Source organism: Panthera pardus, unplaced genomic scaffold (assembly GCF_024362965.1).
Source record: "Panthera pardus isolate Hobbes unplaced genomic scaffold, ASM2436296v1 HiC_scaffold_22, whole genome shotgun sequence".
Classification (NCBI taxonomy): Eukaryota; Metazoa; Chordata; class Mammalia; order Carnivora; family Felidae; genus Panthera; species Panthera pardus.
In genome coordinates, this window is record NW_026526788.1 from 12,152,558 (window position 1) to 12,168,248 (window position 15,691).

The 15,691-nt window shown below is 39.6% G+C and overlaps 1 protein-coding gene across 4 annotated transcripts in view; it reads left to right on the plus strand.

Moving 5' to 3' along the window:
• ATAD1 (ATPase family AAA domain containing 1) overlaps positions 1-15,691 on the plus strand; it is a 73,377-nt gene that overhangs the window by 28,384 nt on the left and 29,302 nt on the right. For all 4 annotated transcript variants that reach the window (XM_019430041.2, XM_019430042.2, XM_019430043.2 and 1 more), the window contains exons 3-4: positions 8,873-8,971; positions 11,144-11,264. In XM_019430041.2, the coding sequence (XP_019285586.1) occupies positions 8,873-8,971; positions 11,144-11,264 (220 nt within the window). The remainder of the gene's footprint in view (positions 1-8,872; positions 8,972-11,143; positions 11,265-15,691) is intronic.

Consider the following 15,691-nt stretch of genomic DNA (forward strand, 5'->3'; position numbering starts at 1 on the left):
CTCATGTAGGATTTACAAAATTGGACGGTTGCCACATTGTACAGCAGACATCGGGCTTCGTGGTACTGGTAGCGTGCTTGTTACATCCCCCGGCTCCAGTGCAGAACAGGAAGGTCAGTAAATACCCAGGACGCTTGGACTTTTTTTTTTTTTTTTTGAAAGAGAGAGAGAAACAGAGCATGAAGGGGGGCGTGGAGGGGCAGAGAGAGAGGGAGACAGAGTCTGAAATGGGCTCCAAGCTCCGAGCTGTCAGCACAGAGCCCGACGTGGAGCTCGAACTCACAAACTGCAAGATCATGACCTGAGCAGAAGTCGGACGCTTAACCGACTGAGCCACCCAGGCGCCCCCCAATATGCTTGGAAAGTAAGAAACATCTCTGAAGATCTCCTCAGTGAAAGAAAATATAATACAAATTAGAAAATATTTATAATTGAATTAAACGTCATGTATTAAATGGTACTCAGAGATTTATAGTCTTAAGTGTTTGTTACAAAAGAAGGGAGAAGATTAATTAAATCTCCAACTTAAGCTCAAGAAAAGATTTTCAACATAAACCCACAAATAATGAAAAAATGGGAATAGTCAAGGTAAGACAAATTAATAAATGAATATACAATAGAAGAGTGAATAAAAATGCAGAAAATGAATAGAGTAAAGAAAGTCAGTGAAGCCAATATGTTAGTTATTTGAAAATACAAAAATATTTGACAGTTTTGTAAAACCAATCATGAATAAAGAATGAAGCCACCAATAAATATTACTAGGAATGATAAAGGAAACATAATGACAATGCTGCAGACGTTAAAAATAAGGAAAGTAAATAATCGCCAATAAGTGTAAAAACCTAGACAGACTCTTAGAAAAATATTTATTTCCGTGACTGACTTAAGAATTAGAAGACGACAGGCACGTGGGCGGCTCAGTTGTTTTAGCCTCTGACTCTTGATTCCGGCTCGGGTCAGGATCCCATGGTTTGTGGGATAGGGCCCAGTGTCAGGGTCTGTGCGGGACACGGAGCCTGCTTCAGATTCTCTGTCCCTCCCTTTGCACGTGCACTCTCACTCTCTCTTTCTCAAAATAGATAAATAAACTTTTTAAACATTAGGTGACGAGGGCCACCTGGGTGGCTCAGTTAAGCGTCAGGCCTCTTGATTCCAGCTCAGGTCCTGATCTCATGGTGGTGGCATCGAGCCCCGCATTGGGCTCCACACCGGCTGTGGATCCTGCTTAGGATCCTCTCTCATCCCCTTGCCCTTCCCCCCCCCCCCCCCCCCCCCGCCCCACACTTGCATGAGCTCTCTCTCAAAGGAAGGTAGGATTAGAAAACGTGGATACTTAGTCTCATACCTATGAAGTAATATTGGACACATTTTGATAAAGATTACTCCAGGCCCATCAAGTTTTACTGGTAAATTCTAGAAACATATAAAGAATAAATTTATAATAACAACCTGATGCAAACTCTGAGGGCAGCATAATAACAATTCTAAAACTTGTCACGGGCTTGATCTCGATTGTAAATGAATAGAAAAACCTTAAAATATTAGCAAGTTGAATTTAGCAGTGTATAAAAAAAAAAAAGGTAACATTATGACCAGTAGGATTTATTCCAGGAATTTAAGGCTGGCTTCATTTGAGGAATAAATATATTTATTCTATAATAACAGATTAAAGGATAAAACTGTGATTATCTCAAATGCAGAAAAAGCCTTTGTTAAAATTAAATATTCATTCTTTTTAGAAAAGCTCTTAGTAAAAAGCTCTTAGTATCTTAGGAATAGAAGATAATGTCTTTAGCCTGATGCAGTGAATTTACTATAGAAAACATACTTCATGGTAAATAGTTGAAAGCATTTCCTTTATGATTAGGAGCAAGTCAAGGGAGCCTGTTGTCATCACTTCTGTGTAACATTTTACTGTTAATGATGCATAAATCAAGAAAAAACAAGAGATAGAAGGATTGGAAGAGAAAAAATTAAACAGTCATTAAACACAGATAATACAATAATCTACAGAGAAAGTAAACAACATCTGTAGCAAAGCTGTCAGGATTAATAAGAATTTAAGGGCCGCTGGATATAAAATTAGTATACAAAAATCAACTATTTCTGTGTACCCACCGCAGTTTGAAAATGCAGCTTTATAAAGATACTGTTTACAGTAGTATCAAAAATACACAATAACTGGGCGCCTGGGTGGCTCAGTCAATGAAGTGTCTGACTTCAGCTCAAGTCATAATCTCACAGTTTGGGGGTTTGAGCCCTGCACTGGGCTCTCTTCTGCCAGCACAGATCCTGTCTCCTTTTCTCTGCCCCTCCCCCACCCATCCTCCCTCCCTCCCTCTCTCTCCCTCTCTCTGTCTCTGTCTCTCAAAAATAAACATTAAAAAAATACATAATAACTGACAAGCACAAGTTGTACAGCACATTATTTTTTAACGTTTATCTTTGAGAGAAAGAGATGGAGTGCGAGCCAGGGAGAGGGCAGAGAGAGGAGACACAGAACCTGAAGATCCAAAACACGTTCCAGGTGCTGAGCCATCAGCACAGAGCCTGACATGGGGATTGAACTCACAAACTGCAAGACCATGACCTGAGCCGAAGTCAGACGTTCAACCGACTGAGCCACCCAGGCTCCTGTACAACACATTTTTAATGAAAATTACAAAATGATTGAAAGCTACACTTCAATGCAATGCCAGTGAAAAAATACTGACAGGCTTTTTTTGTTGTATTTTTTTTCTAAAATTTTTATGGAGGAATAAAAGTTGAGATATAGGCAAAACACTCTTGAAAACAAGATGTATATTGGGGGAGGGAGAATTTGCCCTAATTTATATCAAAACTTTTCACAAAGCTACAGTTATTAAGACAGTATGTTATTGGTACAGGGGTGGATTGGCAAATTCAGCAGAGTGGAGTCGAGAAACAGACCTAGGCATGCTGTGGGAAATTGATGTATGAAAGGACTGGCTCTGCTTTGTACGTAGATTATTGGAGAAAGGATGAACCAATAACTGATACTTGGACAGTTGGTTCTATATGAGAGGGAGTAAAATTCGATTTTTACTTGGTACCATTTACAATAATCTCTTCCGTAGATTAACGACTTGAATTTATTCGTGTAACAAATATTTATAGAGCACATGCTCTATGGTTCTTTTGCCTCACCTGTAAATTCTAAAGACTTTTTTTTTTTAACATCTACCCAATTATTAATAACACCCAAAAAATGGCCAGAGGAGTAGTAATAAAACCAGGATAATGTAAGGTGCTGGTACTAGTCTTTCCCATCCCAACACACCTGAAATAGACAAAACAGCGCACACTGTAGAAGTCGTTCATTGTGGCAGTCAATTGGAACTGGAAGGCCTACATTCTGAAATCACAGAACTAATTGGGGGAAGTCAGTGGGTGTTGAATGTAACTTTAAATAAGCCCCTCCTCACATTTGTCTCCCACTGTCTGAAAAATCCTTTGGTCAAGTCCTCAAAACCAAAGGAAGAGAAGGTTGCAAAAGAGAATTGGTTGTGAATGTTGTGTCATAGAGTGATCCAGGAGGAAAGGAGAATATGGAGAATGTGATCAGAAAAAGTGGTCCATAAATGTAGAGTGCTTTCCATTCACTGGGGACAGCAAGCAGAATTTAAAGTAAAAGAATGTGGTCGTTCCAGAGTTTGCTGGCGGACAGGTAAAGAAGGAAAGGGAAAAGACTAACGCAGAAGGAGGAGGTGGAGAGTTGCTGCCAAAGAGGATGGAGGTGGGTCCCAGAGGGGTCGGGATCAGTGGTCACGAGAACCTTTTAAGGTCGAGTTCATTTGCTCTCAGTGAAGTGGGGCGATGTTACAACTAAACGGGAATGGAGGTTTCGGACCTGCTCAGGTAAATACGTGATCCGTGTTTCATGAGAGAAATTGTGGGTTATGAACATTAGGGCGTAGTTGAAGGAAGCATGAGTTTATCGGGAATTCAGTTGTTTTGTTTTTCTTAACTTCTTGGGCGTTTCTCAGCATCTCGGTAGCAGATAAACTGAGTGGTGGTGCGGAGCCAGCACCGAGAACAGGACTGACCCTGACCGGTACAAGTGTAAGGGGTGTGCTAAGGTTCAACGGAAGACAATGTTGAAATAATGACCTGCGGTCCAGGCCATTTAGGAAGTGCAGTGTTGCCAGGTGGGGGGTAATTAAGTGGGAGTACAGAAAGGAATTAGAGAATTAGGAGCACACCTTGAGGGCAGAGATCAGGTGTGACTGGGGGGGAGGAGGAAGGTATGACTTCCTCAGTCACAAAGGAAGAGCACTGAATTTAACAGGCTAGGCAACATTTGGAGGCTACCTTAATCAGCGGGCCTCGTCCGAGTTTAAAGGCAGTACGGTTATGAGTTGAAAGAAAGGTAACATGATGTAGGTACATTCGCATCAGGAACAGTAACCCAGAAGTAGTCTTAATGTTTGAATTAAACACGATATTTGTAAATAATTTCTAGCCTGAAGCCAGGAAAACGTCCCAGCTTGGTGAAATGTGGAATATTTAATTGGCAATGAGAGAGGAGACCGTTTATACGGAATGGACAGGGATTTCCTGGGCACGCGGCTGCTGCTTGGATTGTATTTAGATGTAGTGGAAGAGTTTTGATAGGTCTGTGTGATGAAAGGGTGGGTCGGGATAATTGGGGCGTAGAAAAAGGAACCCTCTGGGTATGCTGTCCAAGTACAGGAGGAATAACAATGCTTGACCTGTTCTGAGACTATGTCATACTTCTGACGAATTACACTGTATAGTATTTCTGAGATTGTAGTTTGTCAAAGGCCAGGGAAGATTCACTACTGAGAATTCTTCATACACCTGAAGGTTGTGGACTGTGACCTTAGATAAGTTAATGTCTTCTTATTTTTAGTCCTGTCATTGTACTTTAGTCTTCAAAACTTTTAGTTATTTTGAAAGAAATAATAGCTGAAATATTTTGTGAAGGAATGATACACTGAAACCTTAAAAAACAAAAACTGGAACTCTCAAGTGCCAGGTATTTTTTTTTTTTTAAGTTTATTTATTTTGAGAGAGAGAGAGAGAGAGCACAAGCAGGGGAGGGGCAGAGAGAAAGGGAGAGACAGAGAATCCCAAGCAGGTTCCCCGTTTGTCCGCGCAGAACTGGACTTGACGCTCGAACCCATGAACTGCAAGGTGATGACCTGAGCAGAAACGAAGAGTTGGATCCTTAATCCACTGAGCCACCCAAGTGCCCCTCAACTGCCAGGTATTTGTAAGAGCAGCCAGTACATTGAGATAGGAAGTCAGGAGTAAACAGTTGGTGTTGCCTGACTGGCCAAGGTGGAAATGCTGAGGAAAGAGCTCCCGAGAGAGGGATACTCGGGGCGGGGGGTCCGCGGTGTTGTTCACACGCAGGTGCAGTGGAGGGTAGGAAGCCCACTCTTCTTAGGACGTCCAGAGACTGACCGTGAGAGGGGAGACGACTTGTCTCCATGTTAGTCTAGAAAAGGGTGCTTTCAAGAATTTTAATACAAGTGTATAAGAGATTACATCTAAAATATAATTATTCAGACTCTTTGCCGTTTCCCGTGGAAATGTAGTGTTGTGAGCTTTCTGTCTGTCAGTGACTTCCTCTGTCCGCACTTAAATCAGAGTACTTTAGCTGTGACTTTAATAAACAGACCTAAGTTTAATCAGTTAACCTACCTCTGGTTTTTCACCCTTGTTAATGCTCTCTCTAATTTTCTAAAATTAATCTCCCAAAAGAACAACCAATTTTACAAATCTTCCAGAAACTAATGAAAAGTTTCTTTTCTGCTACTCCTTCTCTCCATTTCCTCCTTTCCCATTCTAGGCAAAAATAGTTCACTATTTCCTACTCCACTTCTTAATCTTGTTAATCTTAATCTTCTTAATAGTTTACATGGAGGAAAAAAATGAAATAGCATGAAAGGATAAAAATACTATGAAACAGTTAAAAAGATGACTATACAATAATACGTAAGTTTCCCTCCTACCTCTGACTCCCTTCAACCCCTCACCGACCATTTTTCCTCCACAGAGTGACAACTACTTGGAGAGATTCACTTAAAAACCAAGCAAAAGTTGGTAACTAGAAAATACGATTGTCATTGAGCTGTAAGCGATAAAGCAGTTCATGAACATAAGCCATTTTTAGAGTACAATCATTTTGTTTTTCTTGGTAAAACATTTTAGAAACGGGCTCACTTAAAGTTGTCAAAGCTAGAAACAGTTGGATAACTTCCTCTGGAAGACAGTTTGATGTGTTTAGGGGTACTTTATTTTATTTATTTGTTAACCACGTTCTGGTCTCGCAGATGAGGAATATTAGTGTTTCAGTAGAACAGCTTTGGAATTAGACAGATCAGGGTTTGAACTCTGGTAATGCCAACTCCTAGCTCATAATCTTGGCAATTCTTCTGATTTCTCTGACTCTTGAGTTCCTCATCTGAAAAACGAGCATAGTAATAGCTACTTCTCAGGATGGTTGTACGGGCTGATGGTAAGGAAATGAAAATGAGTTTTGCCCAATAAACATTAATTTTGTTTTCTGTCAGTGTTGTTAATGCAACCTGAAGACATTGTTAAATGGGACTGCTTATATGGGGGGAAAGATTTTAGGTAAATTTGACCACGGCATTTTCTATTTCTATAACATAAACAACATAGTTGATCATTTTTACTTAGGAAATCCCAAACGTAAATAAAGTTTGTTTAAAGCAAGAAGCATTTGTGACCTAGAGTAAAATTTTAAGAGCAGCTAGCTAATGGCGAAAGAGCAGGATGCCTCAACTCGGCACTGTTGACATTTGGGGCCAGATAATTGGGGAGGGGCAGGCTGTACTGTGTCTTTCAGAATGTTAAGCAGCATTCCTGTCTCTGCTGACTACATACCAAGAGCACCCTCCCCGCAAGGTCGTGACAGCCAGAAGTATTCCCAGACCTTGCCAGATGTCCCCTGGGGGGCAGAGTCACCCCTGGTGGAAACTTTTGTTTTACAGCATAGCCTAAAAAGAACACATGTGGGATGGCTGCACATTTATAGAAGCATAATGGAAAAGAATAATTGATGTTATTACAGAGGCTAAAATAGGATACCTTTCATACCTGACACAAAAGATTTAAAATCAGCGAAAGAGAAGATATTTACAAGAAAGAGATTAAAAAACCTGGAAAAGGCTGTTTTCTCCATTGATTTGGTAATTTTACCGGCGGGGGTGGGGGGGGGGGGTGGGGGGGCTAAATAGGAAAACGATGTGGTTATTTATTTTTAAAATGCTACATTACTAGGATATGATTTATCCTACTTTATCCACATTTATCCTATGCTCTGAGCAGTCTGTAACTATAGTGCTGTGTGAGATGCATTTCCTTCTAGAGCAGCCATACCCCCTGACCAAAGCAAGATCTTACAAAATCAAAAGTATTTTAGGGGCGCCTGGCTGGTTCACTTGGTGGAGCATGTGACTCTTGATCTCAGGGTGGTGAATTCAGGACCCAAGTTGGACTGCAGCCTACTTAAAAATAAACAAAGTATACAATATATTTTTAAAGCATTTTAGGAAAATGGAACAAAAACAGGTATTTATCAGAGCACTTTTAAATATGTTCATTTAATTGAAATTTGAATGTGTTTTCTGTAGTCTTTTTAAGACTCCTCAGTGCTCACAAACCCCCGTTATAATTGGGGAAAGTAGGGTCATTGGGAGGTGGTTAGAGGGTGGGCTCTGGAGTGGGGCTGCCTGCATGTGTCTGTCGTCTCTTCCATTTGCTGACTTGAACCTGAGGCAGATTATTTCATCTGAGCTAAACTTTAATTTCCTTTTCTGTGGTGGGGAGAAATTGTACCTACCCCATAGGCTCGCTCGGGGGATTCAGTGAGCTAATCCATTTACAGTATTTTGGCATATGGTTTGGCCCATTCAGTAAATGTTTGTGATTATTATTGATTTTAATTTTAATTGAAATCTTTGTTGTATTGCTAGAACTCGTAGGTTTCAGGTTAGTCTTGTCCAGCTCTAAAAATATATATGCAAATATACTTACAATTTATTTATTTTTTTAAGTGTTTATTTTTGAGAGAGAGAGAGAATGCGAGTGCTCACAGGGGAGGAGCTGAGAGAGAGAGAGAGAGACAGAGAGACAGAGAAAGAGAATCCCAAGCAGGCTCCGAGCTGAGCACGGAGCCTAATTTAGGGCTCAATCCCACAACCACAGCATCACTACCTGAGCTGATACCACAAGTCGGACATTTAACCCACTGAGCCACCCAGGCGCCCCATCATTTAGAATTTAGGAATTATTATCTCTGGTTGCCTAGTCCCAGGAATTGGCTTTAACCAAAAAGGACAGCATCTTCGAACAATTTGGAGTTTGATTGCCGTGGGCACCTGGTGTCGATAACTGGGTAATTTGAAGGAAGTTAAGCATCTGTTTTCAGAAACTTGATTTAAGAAAAGAAACTCCAGTTGTCCATTTTTTAAATGTTTAACTGCTCTGCTCTCATCTGGAGGTTTCACCTGCACCTGTCATGATGGTCTTACTTGAAAGGACATCAAGTTGGACCCTAGAATCTCATTGGAGCAGTGCAAGGCCCTATGTGTATCTCTTCAATCATGTGCCCTAATTTTCTCATTTCCTAGGAGCTGGTTTAAATTGCCCTGGTTTCTGTGCAGTTAGACACTCACCTTTTGTCTTTACCTACAAGCTTACATTGGGGAAAGAGGAGGTCAAGGGGCCTAGAATTTCCCTGGAAAATTCTTGCATGTCTGTTCATGGCTCTTTAGACTTCACAGATAATCTCTTTTGAAGTGCCAGGACCCAAATACCAGACTAAAGGAAGTTGCTTGTTTTTTTGTTCTAGGCAGAAAAATTAATGAAACAGATTGGTGTGAAAAATGTGAAGCTTTCAGAATATGAAATGAGTATTGCAGCTCATCTCGTAGACCCTCTTAACATGCACGTACGTATCTTTAATCTTATTTAAGATCGTTTGGGTCTGGCATTTTGTGTCGGGTCCTGAAGACGAACATATTTGATGATCCTCTAAGAGGAGTCACAGGATCTGGCATAGTTTTGTGCTCACGGATGTGACTGAGTACAGCAAAAGGATACGAGGCAAAATGAGCAAGAAAAGGGGCCTGGAGTGAAGTCTGGAAGAAATCAAGCACAGGCTTCCAAGAGCTTTCTCCCAGTGAAGTCATACGGGCTTCACTTAATTCCTTCAGCAGCAGGTTGTGAGGACAAGTGTGAAGTGCCGTGTCCACCAGGGAAGCTCAGTAGAGACTCCCAGGATTTTAATTGGGACTGGTCATGTAGACCCCCCATCCCAACATCTACCAAAATTCTAGACGTTCAGAGGAGAAACACATGTCCCCCGTAAACCATTTTGTTTGCACAGCGAGGTGTTCTTATTAGGGAATGAAGGAATTCTCCCGAAATTTAAGCCCCCATACTGCAGCCGAAGGCCAGCCTTGCAGGTAGGCCTTTCTAAAGACAACAGCCTGAGGCCTGCCGTGTTAACCTTTTTTGGCACACACTTGTTTAGATAAACTTGTTCTTCTATATATTCACCTTTGTGGCATATAAAACGTACTGCTTTAAGTTATGTGGATATTTGATTTGGAGTTTAAATGTAGATGTTCATATTAAGATACGGTAGGCAACACAAGATTCTGAATTCTAATTTTTTCCATTCATGGCCTTGGCAAATTGTTTCCTCTTTGTGTGTCAGTCCCCTCGTGTAATCCAGGGATGGTGTGATACCTGCTGTACCTACTTCAAAAGGATTATTGGAGGATCAGATTAATGTAATATATAAACTCTAAAATCCTATGTGAATATTTGATAACAGCAGGTATAAATAGGTTTTGTATGACAGATATAAATAAATAGAATAGAATAAGTATGGTATTCCTATCTCCAAATCTAGGAAATAAAAGTCTTCAATGTCTGTTAGTATCTGTGTGCACAGAGATAGATACATGTCCCTAGAGTTAATCCTCCATTTCAATTTAATTTATAAATTTACAGTGGGACTTTTTGTCTCTGTGTTCATTTCTGAGTAAGGCTGTACTAACAGACTCTCTTTTTTGTTATAGTGAAAGTAGGTGCTATTTTTTTTTTTTTTTTCAGATTTGGCTGTGGTTTTTCACCCTTTTTTTTTTTTTTTAAGTTGTAGTGAAAGTAAATTTCTTGTAAATATGGCTTCTGACTCACCCCACCTTCAGCCTCTTTACTCTGCCAGGTTAGAGCAAGATTGATTTTTTTTTCCCCCTAGGTTTTTTCAGTTTGTTTTTTTTCTCCTCTCCCCCCTTTCACCCCGTCCCCATTTAAAAAAAAAATTTTTTTTTTTTTTTACATTTATTTATTTTTGAGAAACAGAGCACAAGCTGGGGAGGGGCAGGGAGAGAGGGAGACATAGAATCCAAAGTAGGCTCCAGACTCTGAGCTGTCAGCATAGCGCCCGATGTGGGGCTCGAACCCATGAACCATGAGATCATGACCTGAGCCAAAGTCAGATGCTTAACTGACTGAGCCACCCAGGCGCCCTCCGTCCCCATATTTGAAGTTGAGTCAGAAGGTTTTAAAATACACAAGCTGTGCTTATTTTGACAGTATATATCCCCTGTTTACAAAGATGAAAGTTCTGTTTTGAAAGTTTTATTTTTGATTAATAAAATTCAGAAGTCCAGTGTTGCATGAACCTATTTCCAAAATGTCTACCTGTTGTGTTTGACAGCACCCTATATGAATCAGGGACACTGCTGGTAAGCTTTTCCCCATCAGCTAGCGCTGAGTTCTCTGTCTGAGCTGGTTCTCCAGCTTCTTGGCAGAGTATTCCTTCCTCTTACACGGAGTGAATTCAGCTTATTAGATCCCTGTAGAGTTTTGAGTCCTGGGCCTAGTGCTTTTAATAGTAGGTAGTTGATGATTAATTCCTTTTTGTAATTTCATGGTAATTAAATAATTTCAGTATTGCTGTAAAAAGTCTTTACTAGTATTATATATTAATCTTTTATCATTTACATATAATTATCAGATTAAGGTTTGCCATTTTGTTTTTTTTTTTTCCTTTTAACTTCATTGAATATATGTAAGTTGTGAAATTCATGTTGACCTTACCTTTTATCAGGTTACTTGGAGTGATATAGCAGGTCTGGATGATGTCATTACGGATCTGAAAGACACAGTCATCTTACCCATCAAAAAGAAGCATTTGTTTGAAAATTCCAGGCTTCTGCAGCCTCCGAAGGGTATGGTAAAAGTTTACATTTGCTAAAGTATTAAAAATGTAGGAAACATTGAAACTTTCTGCCATTATAGAACTGGTATCGCTGAGGTCGGATGTTGAAGAGAATACTGAGATCCAGTGAGCTGTTTTATAAATAGTAGTTTTAAAATAACTGCTCATTCTTCAGCTTCCCAAATTTAGGTAAAACTTTTTCCCTGTGATTACATGTCAAAATAATCCCTTTATTGCAAACTCATTTTTATTACTTCCAAGTAAATAAAAATAGGGAAAATTGAAATTAAAAAATCTGAAGTCATGGTATGGGTTCTTTTGTTTTCAAAGTAAGAACACTTTTTGTTGTCTCATAATTTAGCGATATTGTTTTTTTTCTCCTAGTAATCTTCATTATTTTTGGATTGCAGTGGTTTTTTAGAAGAAGTACTGGAGTACAGGTGAACTAGAAATTAAATGCTACTTTTTTTTTTTTTAATTTTTTTTTTTTAACGTTTTTATTTTTGAGACAGAGAGAGACAGAGCATGAACAGGGGAGGGGCAGAGAGAGAGGGAGACGCGGAATCCGAAACAGGCTCCAGGCTCTGAGCTGTCAGCACAGAGCCCGACGCGGGGCTTGAACTCACAGACCGTGAGATCACGACCTGAGCCGAAGTTGGACGCTTAACCGACCAAGCCGCCCAGGCGCCCCTAAATGCTACTTATTTTTAAGGGAAACTTCCTTATTCCTAGTTAGCGATGATTTTAAAAACCTCAGAACTCAAGAATTGGAAACGCTTGCAACTCCTTCCTTACGTGTAATGCTTTTATTGTTGTCCACTCAAATATGAATCACGTCTAAGTGTTATGAAAGGTGATTCAGATGGAGCTTTGGTGACCGTTGGCAGTGAGATAAATACACATGTGTTACCGTGGCTTTCCCATACAGACGCTACAGCAGCGGAAAGAGTGGAAACTGCTCTTTCGTGTATTCCTCACACTAGACAGGTTTACTTTTCCATTGCTCTTCGAGGCTGAAACCAAATTATTAGACACATTAAAAAAAAAAAGATCTTTAGAAATATCAACATAGTGCTGTGTGTAAGTTATGGTTGCTTGTCATCTTATTAATTTTGCAGTTATATCAAAATGCATCAATTTATATTTCAAAAGTAATTGAAGCCGATACCTGTACACTTTCACGAAGTAGGTAATTTTTACTCCTGGTAAATAGAGGGTGATGATGACGTGTTCTTTTCATTAACTAAAACAGCAAAACTGTTCATTAGGTATTTCGTTTTATTTTCTGAAACAACAATACTTCCTTTTTCCCCCCCTAACAAAAAGCATTTAGTTTATTGTGTTTTTAAAAATTTTTTCCCCAGAAGAAAATTGCAGATGATTTATCTGAGCCAAGATCAAAGAGTAAAGTACAAGTTGGCTTATTTAGTTCTTTACCCTCTTCCGGCTGGTTGGTAGTTTGAACAAGAAAGACCTTGTGTGAGTTGTCATCTCCTAGTTTCTTAATTTGTGAATCTAGAAAAGTCAGATGCAGGATGGGGCCCAGTTAGTAGTTGGATGGGAGAAAAGTAAGATGCGTTTTCTGTGCTGTTCGGGAAAGCTCCAGCCCTCGTCAGCGACGCCTAGCCCGGGTAATTGGGTCGCTGTACCAGTCGCACTTGGTTTAAAGCCCCAGTCAATTAACACAGCAGACACCAAATTACAATGGGATACCTCAAAGTTACGTGTATATCTGGTGCTTCTTTGAGAGCATTGTCCAAAACTAGAAGTGGTTTCTGTGTGTATTTCAAAATTTTTAAGTTACCTGACTAGCTCTTGATTATGTAATCTAAAGTTATACTGTTTGAGCCTTTTCAGCCTTGCATTTTTGGAAAGTTTTTTATCAGGAACAAAATTTGAAAAGCCATTGATTTACTTTTTGACCCTCAACATAAATTGGATGTTAGCAGACAGAAGCAGAACGTAAAATCGGTTGTATACCGTAGTTTGTTCCATTTTTGAACTGGAAATAGGTTACATAGGTTAGAGTCGTTGTTTTATTGCCAATTTTATGTTATCCCTGGACAGTTCATTGCTGTCGGGGCTAAAAGTCCGCACTGCCTTACAGACTACGCGAGGATGATTTGAGAATGTCTTCCATAGTAGCACACGAGATCAGCCAATCACGTGAAGGTAGAAAGTTGGCAGCTGTCATGCCACCAAGTGGTCACAAGGACATGCCATAAAATGTTCATGGTTGCATTAAAAAAATAACCGTGTTTTCTTCCAAACGTTTAGAAATTTACATTTAAAATTCCTATGAATACAAACAGTTCTCGCTAAACTCTAGCTTCGGTAATCATTATTTTAGCACATAAATTTTATGTTTGTGAATTTTATCATGTTCCATGTTGTGATGTTTCTTGAAAATGTAGGTAACTTAGGAAAAATATATTTTGAGAAGTGATTTTTCTGGGGCCATAAAGGCCTCCATCCCTCCCTCCACCTCCTTGAGTACTTTGTATTTAAATAGACTCAGTTTTTACAGATACTTACTTTTCCACCATTTGGACAATTTTTTTTTATTAAAGCTTGAAAGTCAATAAACTAGTTCAAAAAAGAAAAAAGTTGGTTACTAATAAGGTAATATACTTGTCACTAATCAGGATTATTTCAAATTTAGATCTTTTGTCCCAATTCTTCTTTTCTCCCTCACCCTAAATTTTTTATTTGCATGTAGTACTTACGAAGTAAAGCCCTTACTAAAACATCCACATTAAAGAGGGGTTTGAATTTTTAGTCTCTGCAAAGCATGAAGGTAATAATCGTAGTTTTTCGTTTTGTTGAAAATGGTTGTAAAAGTACCAGACTGAGCTCAAAAAAAACTAGTTAAAAGACTGCAAAACTAATAACTGAAGCCGGATGCCTCGCATTCATCGTGGGACCATTCATGTATCACTCTTCCTAAGAACGAACAGGGTAGTGTTCATCCCACAAAGGATATAGAGAAGATGGCCCTTCAAACAGTGTTACTGCTAGACTCGATAACATGCCAGGTGAGACAACGTGAGTCTTAGTGAAGCAACGTGCAGAAGTGGGGATAAAGCAGCCAAGTGGGTGACTGGAAAGCTGACACCTCCATAGCTACCACCCGAGTCGGGAAGTGAACACTCCCTGCTCATACGTGCACCTCCCCGCCATGTCTGTCCTCCGGAAGATTATGAAATCCCAAAGCTTTCAACGCATGTTGAGTTTCATACTCTGTAAACAAACAAAACAAAACTGTAAAAAAGCTGCCTAATTAATAACACTAATTGTAATTCCTGAAGAAAAATATAGGAAAAACTTAATCCTGCTAAGGAGTGCCAAAACGAAACTATCAGGAATAGAGGACTCAAAGTGGTGAATGAATACTTGGAATCAAAGAGGACATTCTAAGGACACTTGCCTCGGTTTGTGAGGTGTGCGGTAGCAGCACAGTCAACAAGATACGAGGACTTTTGCATCAGAAGTTTGCTCAGAAAACCCTAAGATTCAAATAATATGCATATAAAAGTTTGTGGATCTGCATTCCATATTAAATTGTATGATCAAAATAATAAATGTCGTAATAATTCAGGCATCTGCAGTCACCCCGTATGTTTTCAGTTTAATGTGAATTAAATGGCATCAGGCCACTGCTCTGTGGTGTTCACATGTGCCATCCAAAGGACAAAGTATCGATAGGGGACTCAAATTATAAATGACTTAACTACATTTTTTACACCTGAATGGACTTAGTTAAAAATTGCAAAGGGATGTACTGGCAAAGCTTATTGACTTAAATTTTAAAATGGCTTCAGAAAAGTAAGATGACTAAACTTCATTAATTCTTAAAGAATTATGAAGACCCCTAGAAAAATCTGTGCGTGCCCGAGGAAAAGTTTGTGTGCCTGAACGTTACTTTGAAGAGATTGATGTGAAAAATATTTGTTTTATGGACTCAAGCTTCTCATTAAAAAGAAAAAAATGAAAATTTAGGCAGGGTGGGATTTTAATACAAAATATTTACTTTTCTTATATTTTTGTATTTTTTTAATGTTTATTATTCTTGAGAGAGAGACCGCGCACGCACGTGAGCGGGGGAGGGGCAGAGAGAGAGGAGGACACGGAACTCCAAGCAGGCTCCAGAACTGAGCTGTCAGCACAGAGCCCGATGCGGGGTTCAGACCCATGAGCTGTGAGATCGTGACCTGAGCCGAAGTCGGATGCATAACCGACTGAGCCACCCAGGCGCCCCTATATTTTATTTTTATTGCATAATAATATTTTGGAAATCCCCAAAGTCTCTTCATATTACCCTAATATGCCACCTGTAAATATTGTCTTTTTAAGTGCTATGACATGGGAAAAGTAGAGAAGCTGTGAATTAAGCAAATATTTTAAGTCTGCAGGTTATAATATTCGTCAGGCCCGTCT